This window comes from Petromyzon marinus, chromosome 36 (genome assembly GCF_048934315.1).
Source record: "Petromyzon marinus isolate PM22_M1 ecotype Great Lakes invasive population chromosome 36, UKy_Petmar_22M1.pri1.0, whole genome shotgun sequence".
NCBI lineage: Eukaryota > Metazoa > Chordata > Hyperoartia > Petromyzontiformes > Petromyzontidae > Petromyzon > Petromyzon marinus.
In genome coordinates this window covers 2,505,434-2,530,962 of record NC_133702.1, presented here as the reverse complement: position 1 = coordinate 2,530,962, position 25,529 = coordinate 2,505,434, and the positions used below count along the sequence as shown (strand labels likewise).

Sequence of the window (25,529 nt, the reverse complement as noted above, 5' to 3'; positions counted from 1 at the left end):
ATACGCTTATTCGTCTAAGGCACTGGGGCACGGGAAAATAAAAACCATTTTGGCCGGGTGGGGTCTCATCTGCCACGCTGGTGAGATGGAGGGAAGGGGACGATTGGGCGCAGGCGGAGGGGAGACGCTGGGCTGTTGGGGAAGGGAGTGGGAGTTACCCCCCCACGTTATGCAAGATTGGCGTGATGTTGTGAGGAGGGGTTATGTCACGGGACGTTGGCGAGGAGAAGGAGAGCAAGTGCTGATAAAAAAACGTGCGTGCGTGTGTGTGCATATTCGCCATCATTTCACTGCGGAAGTCCCGCGGGCACCTGCTATAAGTGCTTGTTTAATCACACTGATATGACAACACTCCAGCGCTGTCCTCCAGACAGTCTCGTCCCTTCACCTGATGACGGCCGCTTGTGTTGTGGCCGAAACGTCGTGAGAATATTATTGTGTTATTTTATTTTATCAATTTATTATTTTATTCTCATTCTACGTGACTTTACCGAAAGAACCAAAGAAAATGACAACAAGTGTTTTCAAGCTCCATGTTATTCTACAGAAGGAGTGGTTGCTACATCACAAGGTAAATGGTCAATTAGAGGCACATTATTTTCGGGATCACCACATTTTACAGGTGTATGAAAGCCTGCTTATATGTGTCCCCTCTCTCAAGAAGATAAATCAAAGGACGCAGACAATGTCAGAATGTCCACAGTGGTCAAAACCTGGCTCCCAGTGCCTTCCACAGGTTTCCAAAGTAAAAAAAAAAACACTTGAGAAAACAATATATAGGCGACAATGTAGTTTGCTGGTTAATGGGTGCTTTGAGGGAGCAGGGGTTAACACCTCATAACAAAGGCAATTGCAATTCAAGGAAAATATGCTGAGTATAAGGAAACTGGCACTGTTTAGACACACATGTAGGGTGGAAAACAACAGGAAAATTCCAAGTGTGTTGTTTGGAAAAATGAAGGGAACGGGAAGGAGAGGAAATAGTAACAGAGAATGACTCGACAATGACGACATAAGAGACTGGTGCCAGAAAGATGTGGCACTACTTGAAGCATGTTGGCACGAGACAGAGGATAGTGGAAACAAATGACGAGATGTTGCAGTGGTCACCTTACTGGGCTATCTGCCCATGGGTCGTTATGATGATGATGATGCTGCTGAACAAATAACAGCACCATCAAAATCAGTCATTGCTTTCTTTACCAGGTCACATACGCATTGATCACTTCCCATCACTTACCTTCACCTCTTCCCACAGATCTTTGTCCTCCATGAGGACGCGGCTGGTGTGGAGAGGTGTCTGGGGCACCTCCATGGATTGCTGCAATAAGAAACAAGGAGGTGAAGAAGCAGCCCCACCAATTGCTTGCTCACGTCACTGCTGGCAGAAGGGCCTCTGCTACGGTAGCCCCTCCCTGGATGGTATTTGGACTACTCTTCCTTGCTTTGCTGGCCAGACGTCTTGGAAGAGGTGGGAGTATTCGCACTTGACCCCCCCCATCGCACGCAACCTGCCAATCGACGAGCTGCGCTTGACCCATTGATACTGCCGGGCGGACAGAGGCGGAGAGATTGAAGAAGCTTTCCTATTATTTACACTGCCACGCCGAGATCGAGAACTGGCACCCGCTAGATTGGACGTCCAGAATGCTAACCCATTGGAAAAGACGAAAAACCCCGATGGAGAGCAATCGTCCAATGTGTTTTATTTTTTTCCTTTTTCGGAAGCAGAGGCTGCCGGGGATCTGGCGTGGCGTCACGCAGGATCCCCGGCGTCTGTCACTAATCACCAGAGCTTACGGCCGCACCGGCTATAAACTATTTAAAATTTTACCACATGAGGCCCACTTGAGCTATATAGAGCTCTTTTTTCAAAAGCGACCCGGAGACAAATCCACAATCGGAGTGAGAAAGGAAGCGTCATTGAATTATTTTCCAGCGTACTTGATTTACAAAAATTTGGCTATCTAATGTACGCCAAATTGACCCTATTAACGTAATTTAAATTAAGTTGGTGATAGCCAATCCTGCACCAGTCCACGGTGCAGAGATACAATTGTGGTGGTCATGGGTAGAGAGTGGGATAGGTCACGTAGGAACCGCCAGGAAGCCTCTGCACACATTCGTGATCTCCGATTGGCACGGTTAGCTACGTAGGGTGCAAAATAAGTTCTACATTCATACACAAAGTGCCAGGAATCACTGATTAAATATGTCAATTGGACTCCCATGGATGGTGGCATAGACGAAGAAAGAATATTAGTTGTCATCAGCATTTCTAGAGGGCAACTCCAAAATTCATGGCATATTATAAATAGCAAAGTTATTTTTACCAAGTGAGGACTTACCAATTAATCACCACTCCCATTCAATATTGTCACCCCCTCTGTGGGCATGCACATTATCAGAATGCTCCACATGCCTTTTGAAAAGCGACTGTGTTTTGGGTACTTACATCAGCTCCTCTGGGCCTGCTTTAGCTACTCGCTTGGCAAACTTGATACGCGCTATAAATCAGACTTGTGGTGAAGGCATTGAGTGTAAGGCATAGACCGGTCGTTAGCTTTTGACTTACATTTATCCATGGATGATTCATGAATTCGGTGATTGTCATCCGCGCAGTTGGGTCCGTCTTCAGAAGATGACGGATCAGCTGCTTTGCTGGGGTCGGGCATAAAACGCACAGAATTTCCATCGCTCGGTTTCCAAAATAACTGAACCAATCGTTAATTTCCGATACGACATCAGTGGTACAACACAAAAACTTAAATAAAATCAAGCATCGCTTGGGCAGGACGTGTCCACTAGAAAGTATGATGACGCGACGGTCAAGAATATTATTCAAGGGAGGGCGTGCACCAAGGAGATGGAGCAATGAAATCATCGTGGGAAGTGGGGGAAAGCCGCCCTACATGGGGATGCCGTTATGCTCGGTGCACTGTGCATGACCGATGAAGACACCCAAGCCCCCACGGCCGGTCCGTTACCTTCTTCGGAGACGTCAGCCCACTCGGGGTTAGGGAACTCGTACTGGCCCATGCGGATGCGTTTCTTCATCCCTGGTGAAATGGCCAACCCGTGATTCGAGTAGAAGGGAGGAAAGCCACACAAACTGCACGCGCACACACACATGCACAAAAACAAAGATTCCCCCCGTATAGCCTTAACAGACTGTTGGGGCAAGCGCTGTTAGCGAGCACCTAATGAAGGCCGGTACGGCACATTAGGGAGCGAGTAGCCAGCACTAAGCTCCGCCGCCTTTGTCTCCCGAGTGGCGATGTTTACACACCGCACCAGGTACACATTTGAGACTGAATAGACCTAGGGGAGAACCAGAACCGGTTCAGATAATTGTTACTGGTGTTGGCCGTGAGCAGGAATTTAACGTGGGTTGTGGGGTTCGTAGCGCAGCGCACTAACCGCTACGCTACCGCTCGACGCGCACACAAACAGACCTTAGACAGACAAGCCCCTTGTGTACGTTCACCACAATGCGGTCGTCTATTGCTCAGGATGAATGCTGCGAGCTCAGATTTAATGCTGCGATTCAATTTAGGCGCAACACCTGGCAAAGGCAGCGACGCCCAAGTCAAATGCGGAGAGAGCAGACACCCGAGGCATGTCTGTAGGTTGAACTTCTTTCACACCCTAATTAGTGACCCCACTCCCCCCCCCCCTCAAAGTAGCCATTGCGGTTAAGGGAGAGAGACGCTGAGCCCAGGAATTACATCACTTACAGGATGTACATGATGACTCCCAGTGACCACATGTCGCAGGACTTGTCGTATTTCACAGAGCCCAAGACCTCCGGCGCTGCAAAACAAAAACATCACCAATAAAAAACAGTGCGCGCGTTCCCAAGTGCCTCGCACTCGGGCACTGCTGCGTGTCACCAGCATGCGTGGGGAAACACCGCCACCCTGTGGCATCAAACTTAGTTACAAAATGTTGACTCGGTTTTTACCCCTTCTGGCAATAATACAGTCGGCGTTTTTGTTACCCACGTTACAGAATGGGAATACGAGTTGTACAAAGTTAGTCTGACGGACGACGTGGTGGAAAATCGTGCTTCATGCAGAATATGCTTTACATATCAGAATGTCCACCTCTAGTGTGTTATCGACGATGGTTACACAAGCGCAGCACTTGCTCATCATTTGCCGTGCTGCAGCGAGAGCATTCGCAATGAATAATACCTGTTGACTGCTTATACTGAGATTGGGACAGGCAGCAGAAATAAGAACACCCTCAACTCGCCTCAAGTGGTGTTACTATTAGTGCAGCTTCCTCTTAATATACATAGCACGGTTGGCTCCTTACAATGGAAAAGAAGTTCAACATACGTACATCATAATTGCCATTGATGTTTTCACACCTCACCATAGCTTCTTTATGCCTGATCCCGCAATATTTAAACAACGGAGATGTTGATCTCCAAGGCCCCTTCTCAGTATCCCACCATCGGGATTTAGGTCTTCCCCTGGGTCACCGACTAAGCCGCCGCTCCAGTGGCAGTGTCTGTAACCTGTCCTCCGTCCTGAAAACGTCTCCCCCCACCCCACCACCTGTGTCAGCGTCGTTCTCCTCTTTGAATCCCTCCTGCCACGTTTAACTCAAAAACCTCCAGCTGGTCCACCCACCCCCCCCCCCCCCCACATCTACACCATGATATTGCTTTTGCATCCGTCCCATTGCCATTCATTTAACCAGGCAAACGTCCATTGGAAATTATTGTCGCCTCTTGAAGGCAGACTTTGATCTGCATTCTGTCGTTATTCCTATAGACGATTTAATAGACTGGGTTATCATAGAACATGAGATGTAACTTGGTGTCAGAGCATAGCACACAGTAGCCTGCTTATTTGAAAGTTAGCACAGGTTGTTTAACATCAAGATTATGAAGTGGAACCGTATATTAAACCATCAAAGCGACACACATGAGCCTAAATAAAAACACTCGGCTGCTGGGAATGCACGTGACATTAAAAATGGGGAACCTTCGCACCGCTTCCCCGTGTTTGACGTCCCAGCGAATCAGAGCGGCACGCGTGTGACATGCGGACTTTACGTCAGACACGCGCGTGCAGCATTTCCTCCTCCAAAAGGCAAAACAAAATAAAAAACATCAATAATAGTCGCCACGTGTGTGTGTGTGGGTAGCGTCCTTACCGACGTAGTACGGTGTGTAACATGGAGTGGCCAATGAGTTGCATCTGGTGGTCTCTTTTGCGAATCCAAAGTCGGTGAGCTTGAGCAAGGCATTGGGCTTCTTTGACGTGTAAAGCAGGTTCTCTGGCTGGGGTCGGGGGGGAGGGGTCATATAAATAAACAAACTTTAGAATTTAGCACCGGGCAAGAGATGCAGGTGGGCAGGTCGAAGTGTGTCGACGTGGGGTAGTTGGGCGGGTGGATAGGTGCACACCAGGATCACCGGCTCCGAGTTACTCGGTAAGCAAACTCTTCGCTTAGAATTCAGAGCCCGGTGACACATGGAGGCAGGCGTGTTTGACTGGTAGTCGTGTGGGTATGTGACTGAATAAGTGGATGTATTTAGGTACATCGGGTAAAGGGAGTTGATATATGGGTTGAAAAGCCTTCATTTCAACCAGGTGGGAGCACAATAAGAATGAGTAATTTATTCACACACACAAGACTTGGGTGCATGTACTGCATTGAGGTCACACGTGGCATATCGGCGAGCACTGGACCATGTCCGCCCAGTGCTCGCTGCATTGGCTTCTGGTTGACGAACGAATACATTAGAAGGTCGCACTCATCACACGCAAAGTGCTTGCCACAAATGAACCACGATATCTTTCTGATCTCGTCATGGAGAATAAACTAACGTGCGAACTCCAATCATATTCGCAACGGCTTTTGGCTGGCCATTGATCAAAGATGGTCACCAGATCACGTGCTTTCAGATATGTATCTGCGGCCGTCTGGAACGCTCTTTCTTCCCATATTCAGAAGCCACCGGAGCTAAGCACGTTTAAATCTAGATTGAAAACTCCTTTCTATAAAACTGCTTTTAGTGTTTAGTTTGTTGTTCTTCCCCCGCACCTCCGATTAGCGTGGTTGGCTCCACACGGTGGCTAAATAAGTTTAACATACATAGCTATAGCCACATCTGTACACGAGGAAGTGTAAAAAGCTGGCGACACTGATCTGTCATGTGTAACATTTTAAAGCGTACACCCCTCACCTTGACATCCCTATGTGCGATATTCATTGCGTGCAGCGATTGCACAGCCTGGCCAATGTCCCGCATGATCCCAGAGGCCTCTGTGGACAAAAACACCAATGTAAGTTACACTTAATTCACGTAGAACAGCTGGAACAAACAGATGCGTTCACGAAATAGTCATGTCTAACCAAGAAAAGAGCGTACTGAAAATCATATCCGTAGTTTCAAGGCAGAATTAGGTCAAATATAAGTAGTTATTTATTTGGACAACTGAATACATATTTAATTTATCTGTTTTATGAGTTGCTATAAAACATGGCATTTGGAGTATTGGCATGACCCACAGTGGCCTGCTTATTTGAATGACAGCTCATGCTTTTTACCATCAAAATTACAAAGTGGTCGCATATACTTAACTAAATAGTCCACGCACATAAGCAGAATAACCACTCGCCTATCCGTCTGAGATTATTACATACGTGATAATACATATGTTTAACCAACAATCCTAAATGAGTCTCAAGATAATTTTCAGGAGTGTCCTGCTTTGAATTTTTTTTATATTTTTCTTCTGGGTGAAAACCTAAAGTAAACTCGTGAAGAAAAAATGAGAACGCTACACATATAGATCATCAACCCACTTGCTGTCCTGCCTCCTATGTAAAGCATCCAATACCTACAAAGGTCAGTGTCGAACAAATTATAATCTGTGTATGATCAACTAACCCTCACCTCCAACCACCAGTGATAATTATCTGAAGCAATCTTGGGCCTCCCCTAGGTCGACTCGGCTTCAAACGGGTACCTGGTGCAGTGTGCAGTAAACATCGCCACTGGGGAGACAAAGGCGGTCGGGCGTGGTGCTGACCACCCACCCCCTCGTGTGCCGTTCCCAGCTTTCATAGGTGCTCGCTCACAGCACTTGCTCCTAGTCTGTTAAGGCTACACGGGGGATGTGTGTCATCTTTGTCAGACTCCCTGTCACCCACTGCCACTCGCCTCGCTCGGTGAATGCCTGGTCTCCCCGCTCCTGAATCCGACTAAAGAGCTCCCCACCCAGCATTCTGCACACAGCGGGCATGGGGAACAATCATGATCAAATATAACAACAAGAAGAATAATAGTAATACATTGTTTAAATCACTTGTTATGTTTGTAATACATGGCATTTAGTTGCGTCTTTAATATTTTTTTTTAGGCATACTATGTGAAGTGACATGCGCCTGCAAAACGTAAACTATTCTAGATTTAAAGCTTTCATGACTGCAAGGATCCATACTCTTTGGTTCTATTCGGTAAAGTCACGTAAAAAACAACAAAAAATAAAAAAATTCACGACGTTTCGGCCACAACACAAGTGGCCTTCATCAGGTGAAGGGACCAGACTGTCTAGAGGACAGCGCTGGAGTGAACACAGCTAAGCTCAGACCTGAACGTAACATATGCCAATAGAGCGATGGAACAAACCAGAAATTATCCTTGAAATGAAATGCGACCCTGAATTGTGACAATTAAATTTGCTGCGAGCAAGAGCGCGGTAAACCGTTTACACCCTCCCCCCATGTGTCGTGTTGAAATGCCAAAAAAAATATTCAAACATGCTCTACTTAAACATGTCCAGAAAACTATTTTTAAAAAACAAGGAAAGAAAAAAATCAATAGCAAGTGCAAGTTTGACGGCGACGTCATTCTCAACGCACAAAGCTACCACAGTCGGCGGTGGCCTTGGTAGCAGCGGCCATAACGCCACAGGTTTTCACGGTGGCGAGATGTTAACTCCCTCGCCTGGTATACAGGAGGTCATGGGTTCGATCCCAACCCGACACCTGCTGTATATTAGGAGTTTGCGTGTTCTCTTCATGGTCGCTGGGATTATTTTTTCTCCGGGTCCTCCGGTGTTTGCCTCCACATTTAAAAACGTGCGTTTTGATTATTTGGCTGGTACTATAAATGTCCACGTGCTAAGCCACTGAGTTGAGCTACCATTTGTGGCCAGGTCACTTCTGAAAAAGAACCAATAGATCAGTGAGCTTGCCTTGGTAAAATAGTAAAATTTAATTGAATTGTTATTTGAGTGATTTGCCTACCTCTCCTATAATTTTGCACTGAACATATGTGGGAAAAAAACCAAGCTTTATATAGCTCATTGGATTCCTCAAGGATAAATAGAGATTCTGATTGACACGTCGTCATTCCCGTGACAACTCTATCGACACGCCGGGGCAGAATTAGATGAATACCATGTGCCAATACTTGTCACGAACATTCATTGCCTAACATCACTTACCAATCCGCTAGATATAGCGTGTATGCGATGACGGCGCATGCACACATTTCAATGCGGAGTGGGAACATTGTGCAAGGATTCTTTGAGAAACACTTGGCTGATGGTACAAACATGTTTACTGTGCACTGTCATGTTCATGTGACCATGTGTGTATGGAACTCAATGAACTTCATTCACTGAGATTATGATAGTGCTGCTGTCCAGCCACAAGGTGGCAGGAACACACAACTCACGGTAAAACTCAAGGCTATTCAACTACTACATACACTTTTATGTTACCAGGTAAGGCCCACTGAGCTGTATATACTCTAGCTCTTTTTCATAAGCGACCTGGCCACAATTGATAGCTTAACGAAGCGGCTTATGCGTAAATTTATAGCACGTTGATTATAAACGTGGAGGGAAAAACCGGAGGATCTGGAGAAAAAATCCACGTGACCACGGCTAGAACACGCAAACTCGAAATATACAGCAGCAGGTGTCAGGGTCGGGATAGAACCCACGACCTCCTGAACACCAGGCGAGGGAGTTAACATCTCGTCATCGTGGCGCCCCCAAGCATCTTCTTCTATTGGCATTGTACACTTCTGTTGTGCCCAGATCGATTCGTCATTTTGGTCGTGCTCGAAGTGCTTCAAAGCACCAAAACAAGACAATACAAACGTCAAACGCATCTACAGATTTATGTGAAAGTGATTTCGCGATAATCGTCGTATCGCGAAATTTTATATCACATTGTGAAAGGGTATATCACGGCCGCCCTAGTAATTCTTCACAGCTTCTACCGGGCACCTTCAAGAGTAAATATCGTCCACACACGTAGTACCGTCCTCTCACTTATTTCAGCTATGTACCATATCAGAGCACACGCTGTTAAGAGGAGTCTGGGGACATTATAACAACAGTAGTTCAACGTCACGTGTCAAATTGCCCATTTCGACCATGCCCAAACCCCCAACCCCACTGCATGTCAAAACAAAGCGGCAACACAAACGCAAAGGAACACGTTGTGCGGAATTGCCCTCCACACCCCACGAGAGGAGAGCGTTGCGACACAAAGACGTCTTCCGTTGCCTTCCGCCGACACGATCCACTGTAAAGACTGGGCCCCGTAAAATGACACGTGCTTGCGGCCGCAATATTGAGTTTTCATGCCGGTCCACGAGCGTAATAACACGATCGCCCGAGAAGCTCTCAATGCATCCCCGCCGGTTGTGGTTTGTGTGAAAGTTGAAAAGGCATCGAGAGACGCACCGAAGCCTGACTTTGATGTGGTGGCGAGTGTGTTATTGCTGCAGTTTGCGGAGTTGTAAATAATGTGCCACTGCATGGTTTCATTTCTGTTATCCCTCAAATAGCTATTGACGCATTGTCACATTGTGTAATCACAGTTATGTCAAGTTTTGGGTTTTGGGGTACACGGATAAGTGAACGGGAGCGTTTAAATCGAAGTGGATGATGATGGTGATGATAATAATGGTGGTGATCGTCTGGTAATAAGCCTAGGTCTTAATTAGAAATGGGAAATCCCTTTAGGAATTGCATGAGATTCTTAACATTCAACGCGAGATGATTAATACATGACAATCATGCTTCTTTTAACGGCAATTCCCCTTTTAAAATCTCCATCCATGGCGAGCGAGCAGTCAAGAGGACGAGTGAGTGGTCATTCGAGTGGTTCGGTGGGCTCGTAGTTGATTGTGCGAGTAAGTGAGTGAGCGAGTGGTCATGTGATTGAGTGAGTAGGTAAGTGTGCGAGTGGCTGGGTCAGTGGTTGGGCGAGCGGGTGAGTGAGTAGAACTCACATCTCCATGACTATGAGCAGGCAGCGCTTCCCCTGGTGCAGGTTTTCATACACGTCCACGATGCGCACGACGTGCGGGCAGGTGGACGCGCGCCAGTGCAGGTCCACCTCCCTCCGAGCCTTCGGGCAGTCCTGGAGCAGCTGCACGGGAAACAGAGCCGTGGTTACCGTGGTTACCGTGGTTACCGTGGTTACGCGAGACTCATCAGTACGGGCAAGACACGTGAGCGCACAACACTAACGCAGGACTCCGGTCGTCCTCGCAGCAGCCGGCTTTTTTGATGGCCAAATAAATAAAGTGAAGGTCATTACCGCCAGCAATGGCGCAAGCAAACAATCGCAGGGCAGCACCGTTACGTTTTAAGCAAGTCGCATGGGACAAAGCGCTTGTCTCTAAACAATCACACGGGGTGTGAGTGCTGTTGTTTGCTTTTCCGCCAGATCAAATATTTATGACGTTGCAATAAAATATTTAGAAATGCTGACACTGAATGGCTTTACTTATTTTTTTTTCTGATATTCAATTACAACTCCGAGGGTCACACACGTACTTCCTGGCGACATTTGTGTTTGCGTACTGACCCCGTGTGCACGTGGGTGCGCAGCATCGGCAAGGATGCGCACGACGCACAAAGACACGCACCTTATACCAATAAGTAACACTTAGACAATCCACCACTAGATGAAGGCCTCCCCACACTGTTGGTCATGGGCTTTGTTCTACCATACTCCACGATGCAATGCGAAATAGTGAAGGGGCATTGGGGGCTGGGTGGGGAGCAGGAGGCAGTACCCAGTTAACTCGTCACTAATCCTGGCCATGGGCAGAAATCAAACTCGGGTGGGCTGGGTTCAGTACAGTGTTTTTTTCTCATTCCCATGGGTCACCGCATTATCGTTTGTGTTCGATTTCCAAGCGACAAATGTATAAGAGTTTTACTATCTCAGATCTCAAACATGCATTACTTTAAAAACAAATTCATTACTTTTCGTCCTCAAATGCCGCATAGAAATGCATGGGAATTTACTTTTAAAGTTGTCGGCACGCATGTTTAAAATCCATAATTATGCACAAATGAATGTACAATTTCCAAAAGCTCTGCAAATTGTCTCAAATAAATGCTTCATGGATATTAACACAGCTAGCAAATGCGTGTGTTTTTCTTCAACACGTGTGGCCCCTTGTGTGAGCAGTGGAAAAGGATGTATTTATCCTAGCATCGCATCTATAGGGTGACTTTACAACGGGGGTTACTTTGAAGACACGCCATGTTCCTCTTTGATGTGGAAAATACCTTTCCGTCATTGAGTTCCTGTGATCTGTACAAGACCCTTGGAGCTACAGTGCTTCTCAGTGCGGCCACTAAAAACAGATTACAGCAACTTTGAACACATTTTCGCTGAAAAACCGTACAATCAACGCTACAACCTGCTGCTCAGAAGCGCATAGTGCAGTGGCATCTGCATTAGCCGTCTCGAACCGGTGGTTAAAATTCCACATTTATATGGCAGGGTCCAGTATATTCCAAAGGACCTCTGTCGATTTCCCCAAAAGTGGTTGCAAGAAATTCCTCGTCCCGCGTAAAGCGATTACTTACTTATCTATGTATTACAGGGAATAAATAAATAGATGCAAATTTGAATCACATTTGCACTATAAAATGAGCCTTTAGCGCTCCCATGGCAGGACAAAGAAGTGAGATGAGGGTACACCGCAACGTGCCCTCATCTCAGGCATTCGCCGTGATTTCTCACTTATTAGAGGTTGGGCCGAGTGAAGGCTGCCACCTTCCACTCCGGCTTGACAGCCTGAAAGTGAAATTGTAGTTGTATCTCTGCATCTGTCAGCCGTATGAAGGAAGAAGAACCGGAGCACCACCGGACTCGGTCTTTACGGTTCTCAAGTCGAGGTGGAGCCGCGGCTTGTGCCGCCGATGCCTCCACAACTCGCCAGGAATTCCTCCCGCGGCTGCGGCTGCAACCACCCCACCAACACGTGACCACTCTCATTCGTGCTCTCAGTTTACCGCCATCACACTTCAGGCCTTCTCTTTGGTCGCCAATTTCTGGCTGCCACTGCACTACCCATCTCAGTAACCTGCCCAAGACAGGCAGGCATTTATGGTTTACACAAGGTATAAGCTAAGACTAAAAAAAATATAAACTTTTTTTTATATTACCAGCTAAGGCCCACTGAGCTATATAGTTTTTTTTTCTTTCAGAAACGACCTGGTCACAAATTATAGCTCAACAAAGTGGCTTATCATCACGTGGAGATCAATAGCAGTAAAATAATTTAAACGCATGATGTCGATTCTAAATGTGGATGGGAAAACCCAGAGGACCGGGGATAAAAATCCACGTGACCACGGGTTGAGAGAGAGAGACATACAAACTCCAAATATATATAGGCTTCAGGGGTGGGATCGAACGCATGACCTCCTGTATACCACCTTTGACTTCCTCAACCCCAAATCCACCCCCACCCACCCACCCAACCCATTGTCTCAGAGTTCATCAAGTTGTGTGTATTGGGAAATATCAGGAAAAGACGGCAAAGATGGTCGGGCATCTCCTTCGTACCGACAGGAACCGGATTGCAAAAATGAGGAATGCACTGAGATTTCGGAGAGCAATGAAAACAGAAAGATCAAGACAGAACTGGAAAGGCACCGTCGGAAGCTATTTTAAATGTATCGGAACAACACGGGATGAAGAAGCGCGCTCAGCTGGCAGACGATTCGCAAGTTGTGGCGAAGCTCGAATTTGCCCGGTCGTGCCGCTCTCCACAGGAGGGACCGAGTAAAAGCGATCGTTGTGCGTAAGCGCACTTAAGGACGTGACGCACCTCGGCTCCAATCCGGGACTGATTTTTTTGTTTTTTTGTATTCGTGCGTCTGCCCCTGCTGACCAGCGGTGGTGCCAAATCATCACGCCGTCACTCGCAAACGACTCGGGGGCCCCTCCGTCCCGTCCTTCTGCAGATGTTCGGGATGCCCGAGATTCTGCAATGCCGCGAGGACACAGCACTCTGTGCCTACGCCAATGCCAAACAAAGTCAGCTGGGATGAATGGGGCGGGGGGGGGGCCTTGACAGGGTTACCTAACACATCAAAAAAATCACACCGGAGGTCTCTTTTTTTACGTGTGTGTGTGTGCGCATGCACTCTGAATTTCGATTACTTACATAAAGAGGTGACCTATATCTTGCAATAGACGAATGGAAAATAAACCCGGGACGTAAACAGGGCAGACAACACACGCGCAATTATTCAGACTATTAAATGAGCCAATGAACAAACATACAAAACAGGTTACACGTAATAAATCGACATGGATGTGAATGGGAGGAGTTATAATTGAGTTTCAGTGATCAAATCTCTCCACTCACAATTAGAAACTCACAATCCTAGTTGGGGGCAACTGAGCCCAATCATCCCTCTTGAGATTAATAAAATGAGCACTACTTAGTGGGGAGTCAAACTGTACTGGTTGTACTATGGAGAGACTAGTCCCTGCCATGCAAATGTGGAATTTGAATGACTGGTTCAGGACCACCAAGAGAGATAATCACCGTCTCGTTCTCCTTAGAGCAGAAGGATGCTTTAACGTGACTTACAATTTTACAAATGTATTAACTTTTGATTTGAAGCTTTCGTGACTGTAGAGATTCATATTCTTGGTTCTTTCGGTAAAGTCACGTGACTTTACCGAAAGAACCAATAATATAATGTATAACTGTTTAGAATGTGGGGTATATCCATAGGCAAGCTGATGCCTAATAAGATACCATCACCTAGAAATTTTAGTGTTTTTAATTTCCGATAAACACAACAGTTTACATAACTTGCTTTTCATATTCAAAACAAACATATCTATACATGTATGTTCACATCTGTATGTATGCACACATATAAGGGCAGCTGCTAATGTAAATATGAATTGTGTGCCTAGAATAGCAACTGAAGATCACTATCTCCCTTAATAACACTCTGATCTTTAGCCTCCAACCAAATTTTCAAAATCAGCTTTTGCAATGCTGATCGATAAGGCCGTTATCATGAAACCACTAAGCAATGCATGCCGAGGTACCATTGCGATTGCACAGGAGGGAAATGGGAAGGGAATTTTCCGTCAAAATGTACTGGCACCGAAGCAATGTAACTCCACCACTCAGTGCCTCCCTTGCAAGTGAAGTAAAACAACACAGCTGGTGCAGCTACAGGCTTTCTGTTGGGCCTGGCTAACCGGGACAGACATTCAGTGTTGCTCAACAAAACAAATCATGACATGCGTTGTAATGATGTGGTCATGTTAGTATTGTACTTTAAAAAATCCCATTCAAGGTCTAATAAAAAATAATATAATTGTATATAGCGTCATTCATGCAAATGATCATCAATCGCCTCCAGGGGTCAGTGAAATGAGCACAACCTGCAGAGGCTGCACCCATCTTGTAGTAAGTCAAGAGCAGCTGTTTGATGGAGAGGTCCCTGCCATGAGAATGTAGAATTCGGGACAAACGGTGAAATGAAAATGCAATCATTTCCAGCAATGGATACCTATAATCCCGCCCCCCCCCCCCCCCACTTCGCGCAAGAAGAGCACACAATTGATGACATCACATCTACCCCTCTATTTAAGGAACGAAACAGGAGGATTTCTCCACAAATCTGGCTGTCGCCTGATGATGCCGGTTGTAATTACTGGCGGAACGTCGTACTTGATTGTAAATGTTGTTTCTTGGCTCTCCAACACACCGGTGTGCTGTACTAGTAACGCATTGGCACGTTCTGTTTAAGTCACACACCTTACTAATTGGCTGTGACGGGTGGTGGCGGGTTTAACATTTACTTACATATTTACGCGATCTAACCCCAAAAAAATGTACTATGGATGATATTGGTCACGAAAGCCTACGCGTTAAATATTTCCAGCATTCAATAATTTCACATGTGCCTTTCACTGGTTTATGGCAGTGTATGGCTAAGTTGTGACTTGCCTGAGATGGAAAAAAAGGAATTCTCATTCATGGTGTACTTGAATATGTCCATGTGTGTCTCATCACAAAGTACCCCACCCTCTTCAATTATCTCCCCATATGAATCATTGCAATCGCATTAGACATTTAAAACAAAAAAGCGCATCATATATTGCTATGACTCATATAATTTTAGACAATTCCACTTGAAAGCATTTCCAATTTATTGCATGCCATTATGGAATAGTCCACCGTAAATTTTTACATTTCATAATAAATATTTAATTTTCACAGTGGCAACTCAGCGGGAATTTTTAAATTAAACCTCGTGTGGAAACAGCAGGCGTGTTACCAATTACTTCAAATTACTAGCCGTAAATCTCAATGTTCAGAATGTGAAAACATTCAACGTGAATATCTGCCCAACATTGTGCTGAGAAGTAATGCGGTGGGCTCGTGCCCTGCGACCCAGAACAGATTCCTGGCCACAGCCAAACGTCAGAGGCGAGTGATACGTGAACAGATCCAGTACCTCCACCTTCCACGATGTGCACGGACCAGTGTGGTGAATTATGGTCAGACAATCCCCATGACCAACACACAATGACGAGAGCCCTTCAATCCAACACTGGATGGACAACGTGTATGTTTAACAAGTATACGTAGTATACTCTTTGGTTCTTTCGGTAACGTCACGTAGATAGAAAATTTATAGATAACGACGTTTCGGTCGCAACACAATCAACCGTCATCAGGTGAGACAAACACAGCAGGAGAGCTGCTCCCTACGTCAGCTGCTCCCTACGTCAGCTGCTCCCTACGTCAGCTGCTCCCTACGTCAGCAGTTCTCCTGCTGTGTTTGTCTCACCTGATGACGGTTGCTTGTGTTGCGATCGAAACGTCGTGAACTATTAATTTTCTACCTACGTGACTTTACCGAAAGAACCAAAGAGTATGGATTTCTGCAGTCACGAAAGCTTCAAATCAAGATTATACGTAGTATTATAAGAATTACACAACTAGAGACATAAGCAGGTACATTAGACCATGCAGTATTACTAATACCATGTCTTTGCTTATGGAACAATTCCTCTCTGAGTCTCAGGACTATTTCATAAGGGTTCTGCTCTAATAATAATGCATGTATGTCATGATTAAGTAGGGCACAAATACCCAGAGAACATCCATGAATGGAAGGAGATATAACTGAAAAGTCCATATAGACAGGCCAGTAGTTAGGGACATAGTATTGATGAAAGCCAATGCCGACAAAGACAAAGATCCCCCATATAACCTTAACACACTTGAGTGGCAAGTGCTGTCAGCGAACACCTATGAATACCGACACAGCACACGAGGGGGTGGTGTGGTCAGCACCACGCCCGGCCGCCTTTGTCTCCCTAGTGGCGACATGTACACATTGCACCAGATACTCATTTGAGGTGGAGTCACCCCAGGGGAGGTCCAGGACCGGTTCAGATAATTATCACTGGTGATGGCCATGAGCGAGAATCGAACTTGGCTCGCTTCACGAATGCTCCCTTCGCTATCTATAGTTCCAACGCTTTCCCCACCACAGTTTGGACAAACAAACAAATGACCTAACATTTCGACTGCAAATTAGCACACCGAGTTCAGAGCAACGGCGGCATGAGCAGAACACATGGCAACATGCCCGGAATGTCTTACTTTTGTAGATATTCTGTTGTAAGGAATTGTTAGCAATGAGTGGAACGCTGGAACGCCCTAAAGGGCGTGCGCACAAACACTAATGAGGCGTCACAACACGTGCAGAGAGATACGATTAATGATTCCATATTAAAAAAAAACTCATCCCCCCCCCCCCAGCTCCTTGTAATTTGTCAAGCCACCCTTTCCCCATGTTTACACGAGCTCATGTCCGCACACAATGAGGGACATCTCTCCACCACCCCAGAAAAACAGCCCCAGTCGCTGGGTCAACAGCGGTCGAGTGGAGATCCGAATGACATCATGGGTAACAGCAGTTACGCAAGCGCTGCGTTTTGGCGCTTGTTAATTATTATTTGCTGTGTTGCGGGCAAGCCCATTCACAGATTACCGTGTCCAGGGGAGTGCTGGTTCTGTGATTGGAAAATAGCAAATAGATCAACCAATAAAACATTGGTGGGCTGGGGAATATGTTCATTACGGACAGCCAAGTTCAAGTGTATTTGTTTAACTGGCTGAGAACTCAAGAGGCCCAGGATGAGTCTCATTTGCGAGTGTTGCCTAGAGCCAAAAATGGCTTTTAACAGATTAACGTAACCTCGGCCAAGACCGTCACTCCAAGAGGCCCTTGCAGTGGCAGGAGTGACTGAGAACGCTTGAAGTGAGGAATCTCTCTCTCAGTTCAACACGTGCAGGTTGTTTTGGGTTTGATCTGAATATAAATCCGTCGTAAAAACCCGCCACCACGCCGACACGGACAATTATTAGGGGACTGGCTTCTTTGCCCGTCCTAGGACGGAAGCTGTAATATTTACGCAAAAAATTGAGCAGCGTATAATTGCATCTTGTGTAAATTTAATTGGAAGTGAATCTTGCACAAAACGAAGTCATAAAACACTTCACTGTAGTTCACTGTAGCACTGTATATAACTTACCTTCAATTTGTTCAAATTCACTGCTCTGATACTTTATTATCTTCTGCTTTCAGTCGCTGGGGTTGAAATAAATTGGAAATCGATACACTATCTGGAAAATCACCCAGAAATGTATATTTAACCATAATGTACAAGCATAGATTAGACTTACTTTTTGTCTCAAGTGCTGAAGAAATAAATAAAGACACCAAATCCACTTTGTTGCTGCGTTTCATTATTTATTAGATTCACTTTTAATAAAGAAACGTCAAACTTAAAGCGAATTTGCGAAAAAATATTTCCGCTCGACCTTCTGCGTGAGTGTTAAAATCCACCCGCTCATGAATATTAATGACGGGGGGTGGGGTTCGGCATGTGGAGTGACGTCGCGCGCGTTACACACAAACAGACATTCTTGACTCATTATAGTAGTAATGTCTATCGTTTGTTTGCCAGCCGTTTCGAATTGGCAGGCCCTCGCGTAGCAGTGCACCGTACGTAATTAAGTCTCCTGTCGGATGTTGTCTGCGTGGGCCACGGGGTCACTGCCACTGCCCCGAATATATCTGGAGGGTCCGATTACCTCACGTCATATTAATAGTATCACTTTCTATCAGAGCATGCGTTGAAGGTTAACAGCTCATCACGACCTACACTATCATTGTCACCGCACCTTGCCATCGCTTGTGCCTGTCCACTCGATCGAGGAAGTGTCGCGGCGTCGGTGCCAAACTTACAAGTTCAGCTCTCATGAAGTCCCAACAACTCCGTTTCACCTTGGGTTGTGTTAAATAGTGCATCATCTGGGCTGGAGGCCAAAGAGAATTGAAAGCATGCAGGGAAGGAAGTCAAAGTGTCACTTAATCATAACTTGATTCAAGAACCAAGGCAATGGAAACCTGCAGCGCTCAATTACATTAAGGGCCGGTACACAGTGATTAATGATTACCTCTTAACAAGTATTTTTTTATATTTTCACTTGAATAAGCATCAGTGACCCACAGTCTCTATCGCCGTATGGCCCGGTGATGGAGAATGCGCACCATGACATTTCCAATCAGTATGACGTTTTATGCGAGTGGGTGCTTTGGGAATGGCACAGCGAGGGTACGAGGATGCACACTTGGTTATTGTTGTCAACAGAGGAAACTCCAAAACGTCAAATGTGCTCACCCTGTCCAACAATCGTTTAATAAAGATTGGGATTTCAAAAGAAGTCCTCGCATCGGGAACCCCGTGACTTTTCACCAGCGCTGGGATTTTGTTTGTGAAACGTTACGATTGCTGTCCCCCCCCCACCCCCCCGTGTGCTGCGTGTGCGAGGATGCGGGTGTGTCCGCACCAGTGTGAGGTGTGTGCGAGTGAGTGTGGCTGCGTGCATACCTATGGATGTCTGTGTTCCGACTCGGTCTTTATTTCAGCAGTTAATGCCCATTAACCCATTCCCATTCCGACGATGTACATGCACGTCATTTGGAAGGCAACGTACGTTTACGTCATCGGAACAGAATCGGAAGAAAAAACGAAAATAAAAGAACTTGATCGGTACGTCTTCAGGCCAGAAGACCTCCTGCATACCCGGCGAGGTAGGTAACTTGTGCCACCGTTGGTACCCACGGTGGTGAGTCATAGAAGTTGCTCACTAACAGACCTTACAGTCTGTCATGCGGTTTGTGCATGTGCATATGTAGCTTAGTAACCAGTGAGAACAAGTGTGTATGCAGTCTGCAGTGGCGTTAACTGAGAATTTGGAGTGGCTCCGATGGCTCACGATAATGTCCAAGTGCCTTCATAGGGAAAGAATGGGAAGAATTCCCCATCTCGATTACGTGGGAAAAATCCAAAAAGTATGTGTCAGAGATTACTACATTGCTAAAGTAGAATGTTACATCATGTGTACATACACACAGACAAATATCCCCCATATAGCCTTAACATACTCTTGGGGCAAGTGCTGTTAGCGAGCACCTATGAAGACCAGCACAGAAAGGCACACGAGGGGGTGGTGTGGTCAGCGCCGATGTATTTTACACACAGCACCAGGTACTCATTTGAGGCGGAGTCGACCTAGGGAAGGCCCAGGACTGGCTCCGATAATTATCACTGGCGTGTGCCGTGAGCGTGAATTAAACTCGAGTCGCTGGGCGTGTAGCGCAGGGCGCTAACTGCTCCACTACCGCTCCCTTCCCCATCTGTAACTTCCAACCCTTTCTCCCTCAATTTGGCCAAATGTTCAATGACCTACATTTTCTCCTTGGAAATTAGCACAGAATGCCGAGCAGCGGCGGCTTGAGCAGATCACATGGCACATGCTTTGAATGTATTCCCTTTGTAGATATTCCGTTGAAAGGAATTGTTCGCAATGTACGCAATTATACTTGTGAGCGTATTCACCGATGGAAATGCAATCCTCAATGTTCCATTTCAATTTCAATAGAAAAATTGTGGAACCTTTTTCTTCCTTCTGAAGGTGAACATGGACCCCCCCCCCCCAAAGGTGCCTGTAAAATGAAATGTGTTTTTTGACCATCTCTTCTTCCATCAAATGTCTATTTTCCTGATAGTCCTCTTCAAAGCCTAATTTAAAAAAAAAACTACCAGGTACAGACCGAGAACCATCAGAAAAAAATGCAATGGAGTATTGAAACAAATCAGGTCAAGAGAGATGAAGGGATGAAAATCACAGCTTGGTTGAGAAGCAGGAAGCACTCCCCGTGCCTGTGGGTTCATTTTATTGGGCTGTTCCTCTTAAGAAGGCCCATTGCCCAAAACGTTAGGCCACTATGTACAATAATTTGACATTACAGCAACACCAATTTCAATTAAACATTGCATCTCAATGCGACTGCATCTCAAAAGATTACTCCCATTCTGGGAGACGGTAACGGGACGGCGAGTGAGTTCGGAACACGCGTGAGGGCGAGGAGAGAGAGCAACACTAAGACACGGCCGCAGGGCCAATGAGACCCCTTTGGGTGAGTGACGGGCACTTTGACTCAAGCTGCTATCTGTGCGATCTAAGATCAATTCCAGGCCTCGGTTAATATCAGTGGCAAGCGGTTTCTGAACAGGTCTTGGGTACATCAGCGTGGTGAAGTATGGTCAAACATACCTCCCCTGTCTGACATGACATGGGGGAGGCCTTCAGGCAGTCGGTGATTGACAATAAAGGGCTGTAAAATTACAAAAGTTATTAAATTAAAATCTTTCCCACATGCCCTCATTGTATAAACATTGAGCCAGAAAAGTTCCGGCATACTTACTTAATTAGCATCTTGTCTGGCGTGGTAAGAGCACATCTTTAACAACTATAAGCTATGTTTTAATATTTGATGGTTGTTAAATGCTAGCTCAACGAAGTGGCTTACCATGTGGACATTTATAGCAGCCAGCTACTCTAAACGCACGTTGTTTCTAAATGTGGAGGGAAAAAATGGAGGACCCCAATAAAAATTAATGTGACCAACGGGAGAGAGACACGCAAACTCCACATATACAGGCATCAGTGTTAGAATCGAACCCACGCCCTCCTGTATAACAGGCGAGGGAGGTAACATCTCGCCACCGTGGGTGAAAAATATAAACATGTGGTGGTCGGTGAGTTTGTGGATCATGCATATTTCATCTTGACATCTATCAATAGGTTAGGGTGATGGCAGCACAGCAAGTAGGTTGCCGAATTAAGTGAAAGAAATGTTTCAAGTGCTACCCTCATCATTCTTGCGTTTAGGTTTTCTCCAGGAACTTGGTGTCTCATCGACATCTTAAAAAAAAAACTCCATTGCGTCATTTGATAAACTTCATGAGCAGAACCCTCGCAGAAAAAAAACGTATTCAAGTGCAGCGATTATTTAAATCGGAATTTGTAACGACGTATGCTAGCACCCAAGCAATTGTACGCTCTTATTACAAATGTGCAATGTTGTGAATTGTGTCACCTAGAGGCAGTAATGCCCATGAACGCAGCCCACAACTATTTAGCCACTCATTGAAAATGCACCCACCTGCAAAAGACTACTTACTGCTCATTTACAAATATTGTTGTTCTCAATCCCCCGTGCACGCAAACCTATACCAGCTCTCGAGACGCGCGCGGTTACAGTGATCAAGGCGTTCACAACACACCACCTGCGGTGACCATGACGCCACTCTGAGGGCCAAGATTATACACGCAGCCTCTGTGTGACCCGCAAGCAGCGTGCCAACAAAACACCGCTCCAACTTGGCCTACGAGAGTCATGCCCGGAGGTGGCGGGCAGGTGGGGGGGGGGACATTTTCTGCCAGAATAAATAACGCCGGCACTTGAGGGTCACGGTGGGGGCGGAGGGGGTCACATCCCACAGTGCCCTGCGGCATCAGTTTTTTTTTCTTGCCAACACCTGGGCTTAAGTAATTTCACTCGGTCACGAAGAAACAATTTGTGCGCACGGGGGCCAGCGTCGAGTGGGTTCGTTACGGTCAATGTCAAAGCGACTCCGTGATCAACGTTCCAATCCCAGCTGGGGGTTCGACTCAGTCCATCGTTCTTGCCAGGTCGATAAAAAATACATTATGACCGCTCTGTGGAAAGTCAACATTGGTCATGGCATGGAGAAACTGGCCTCTCCATGTCACAGAATCTGGAATTTCCACCACAATTTCTCAAGGAGTCAACTATTGCCCTATTGCGGTTTTTATTCGAGTTTAACTTTTGAGCAATTTTGCAAGCAATCGTGAGCAAGATGGACACAGTGACGATTTTAGGACCTTGTAAATTGGGAGGAGTGAGCGGTGGTGGGCCTAGTGCTCATATCCCCAGGCACAACGTAAATCTCCCAAATACTCCACAAGTCCATAAGACTGCCAGAACAAAACGTAGGTCAGCTGTGAACCATGCCACTGATGTGAGAGCTGGCCAAAATGTTACGAAGCGATTGCGAGGTTTGGTAGCATCCAAGGAAATGACCACGATGAACCTCATTAGCTTGAACCGCCTCTGAATGGCGGCGGGGGGGGGGCGTGTCCCCATTGTTTATAATGGGGGGGGGGGCGTGTCCCCATTGTTTATAATGGAGGTGGGGGGGAGCGTGTCCCCATTGTTTATAATGGGGGTGGGGGGATATCTCCACTAACGAGAAGTGCCTGAGCTAATCAGAGCTGTGACCATCGAATACCGAAGTAATCAATGTTTCTATCGATTATTCCTTCGATTAGTCAAAGCACGCTTTTTTGCACCTTACTTGTAAACAACAAAAATATACAGATATAAACGATCGATCGTTACCACCGCATCGCGTTTGCGGGCGTAGCACCGCCCCGGTGAGCATCCTGGACTCTGGAGGCTCCGTAACTCCGCCTCCACAGGGTGGCCACCTGTCCTGCTTTGCAGAGCACCGCCCCCACCTCTTGTTGAGGCAGCTGTCCCGGCTAAGGCCACCGTCTCCCAGGGACGTTCACAGCCGGGTGGGCTTTTGTCAGTTTGCGCGATAACTCACCGCTCGGGAGAAGCCTCCCATGTGCGTGCAATTTACTTCCCCCAATTCCGGCGCTGCGAGATATGTTTCTTCTCACGACATGTCCCGGTTGGTTTTTTTTTTGCTGTTGCCCTCAGGCAGCAGGTGCCAACCCCGATGCATCCCAACATTCTGTTTAACACCAAGTCGTAGGCTTTCACGACCAATGTCATCCATAAGAGGTTTTATTTGGGGGTTAGATCGTGTAAATATATAAATGTGTCGTTAAACCCGCCACCACCCGCCACAGCCAACTAGTAATGGTTGTCACGTAAACAGATTACAATCCGAGTACTCAGACTGTAAATGTTGTGGCTTGGCTCTCCAACACACCGGTGTGCTGTACTAGTGACGAATTGGCCACGTTCTGTTTACGTGACAACCCTTACTAGTTGGCTGTGTCGGATGGTGGCGGGTTTTTACGAAGCATTCATATATTCCTGCGATATAACCCCCCTTAAAAAAACAACAACTCCTATGCATCCCAACATTAACATAAAAAAACGGTGCCAACTAACCAATCGCAACGGCGTTCAAATCGCATTGCCCATTACCCAGCGGGCGATGAGCGCGAGCATCACCCCCCACGGATGGCCCAGCTGAATGCAGCCCCAGGGTGAGGTAAGCGGCTATTAATGCATTAAGGCAGCTCGGGGCCTCCGGGACTGAGCGGTTAAGGTCTGGATTGTCCGCTATTCGCATCACCGCTGCACTCTGGCCCGGGGTGCTCGTGGGGCAGGGGGTGACATTTCCGTTCGTCTATGGCATCTGGAGTGGTCCGTCACGTTTACAAACGGCAGGGACTTCAATAACTTTCGCTCTCATCACTCATCCGTCAATGCGTCGTGTGGGTGAGCTCTCACAGTTTATACAAATAGGAGGTATTTTAATGAAACTGCAGTTGAGATTTAAAAGTATCACTTTTTTTCGCTCGGTAAAATAGGTGCCGTCTGCAGGAAGGGGACACGGTAGTCTTGTGGATACGCAAAATGTAGAACTTCCACCGCTGGCTGAGGCCTGCCAATCAACTTGGGCAATCTCCTCTTGTTCACTTGAGTAACGGAGTTATATACGGCTTTAGACATAAGTGTACCAATTCTCAATTGAGCCCAAGTTATTTACTACTATAATGAGCCAATAATGTCTGTGTGTCCCGCGCGTGACGTCACTACACGTCGGCCAGCCCCCCTCATTAATACTCATGAACAGGTGACGTCCTCCACATGGATCCCCCCCCCCCCTCATTAATAATCATGAGCGGGTGACGTCACTCCACATGTAGCACCCCCTTAATTAATATTAATTAGCGGGTGACGTCACTCCACATGGGGGTGCGAGGCGCCTCCTCCCCCCTCCTCAGCGTCAACTGACAACCCTCACTACAAAGGCAGAACCCTCACGTCACGTGATCTCCGTAGCGCCGTTGAGACATCGAAGTAAAAAAAACGTCGTGATGAACAAGGGATTACAACCTTTAAATTAAATAAGTCTGTGTCACCGCGGCCTTACAAATTGCACACGAATGGATGCAATGAATATCACGTCGTGGTCTGCTTCTCGCTTGCAAGTTTCCCATTTACTGAAATACACCCGACCTTGTACGGGCAAAAGGCGAGTTAACAATATTTGTCCAAGGCAAGTGTTGGAAATTCCACATGGCTATAGCAGTGATCAGTTTATACGAAGTAAAAATATTAACGGTGCTGAACAGACGATTCTCAATTTATGCATGCCAGCTTGATAAAGCATCAAGTTCACCATAACTTGGATTTCAACTCACAAGAATTTAATTTTGGGACCGATCCACGAACTGAAATACTACAATATCCCGTCACAAATTAACCCTGAACAATTAACCACTCGCATCCAGTGTAGTATTCATTTGTGCACGGTGTAAATGTCATTTCCCATATAGGTTCACATATCCGATCTTTTCACACATCTGCCTACACTCAGTCCCCAGCGAGTCAGATACGTGACGTTGTACTCTACATTGAGAGCACAAGACATAACACTACAGTGATATCATGAGAGCAATCTTGACGGTGGGTTTTTAAACTTAATTTCCTCATTGTCAGAATATCCAGCTCACGTCACACAAACCGGAGACGCGTTGCTAGAACATTATCTACGCAATAATAACGATTGGATTCGTTGGATTTTACGTCTTTGTT

General features: G+C 46.3%; 1 protein-coding gene and 1 long non-coding RNA gene across 3 annotated transcripts in view; one reads left to right on the top strand and one right to left on the bottom strand.

Annotated features, from left to right (window-relative positions):
* The window catches only part of LOC116949411 (uncharacterized), a 64,780-nt gene extending 59,646 nt beyond the window's left edge, over nucleotides 1–5,134 (top strand). Inside the window, exons 3-4 of one of the 2 annotated variants that reach the window (XR_004403902.2) lie at nucleotides 1,259–3,279; nucleotides 3,331–5,134. This is a non-coding gene — a long non-coding RNA (uncharacterized LOC116949411). Of the gene's footprint in view, nucleotides 1–1,258 lie in introns of both variants that reach the window. The other variant, XR_012946027.1, reaches the window with a different exon arrangement.
* Nucleotides 1–25,529, bottom strand: part of LOC116949410 (MAP kinase-activated protein kinase 2-like) — a 77,040-nt gene that overhangs the window by 6,953 nt on the left and 44,558 nt on the right. The window contains exons 2-9 of the mRNA XM_032966704.2: nucleotides 10,280–10,419; nucleotides 7,187–7,251; nucleotides 6,206–6,285; nucleotides 5,170–5,296; nucleotides 3,738–3,813; nucleotides 2,988–3,112; nucleotides 2,576–2,661; nucleotides 1,241–1,321 (exon numbers count right to left, since the gene is read on the bottom strand). Of these exons, the coding sequence (XP_032822595.2) occupies nucleotides 1,241–1,321; nucleotides 2,576–2,661; nucleotides 2,988–3,112; nucleotides 3,738–3,813; nucleotides 5,170–5,296; nucleotides 6,206–6,285; nucleotides 7,187–7,251; nucleotides 10,280–10,419 (780 nt within the window). The remainder of the gene's footprint in view (nucleotides 1–1,240; nucleotides 1,322–2,575; nucleotides 2,662–2,987; nucleotides 3,113–3,737; nucleotides 3,814–5,169; nucleotides 5,297–6,205; nucleotides 6,286–7,186; nucleotides 7,252–10,279; nucleotides 10,420–25,529) is intronic.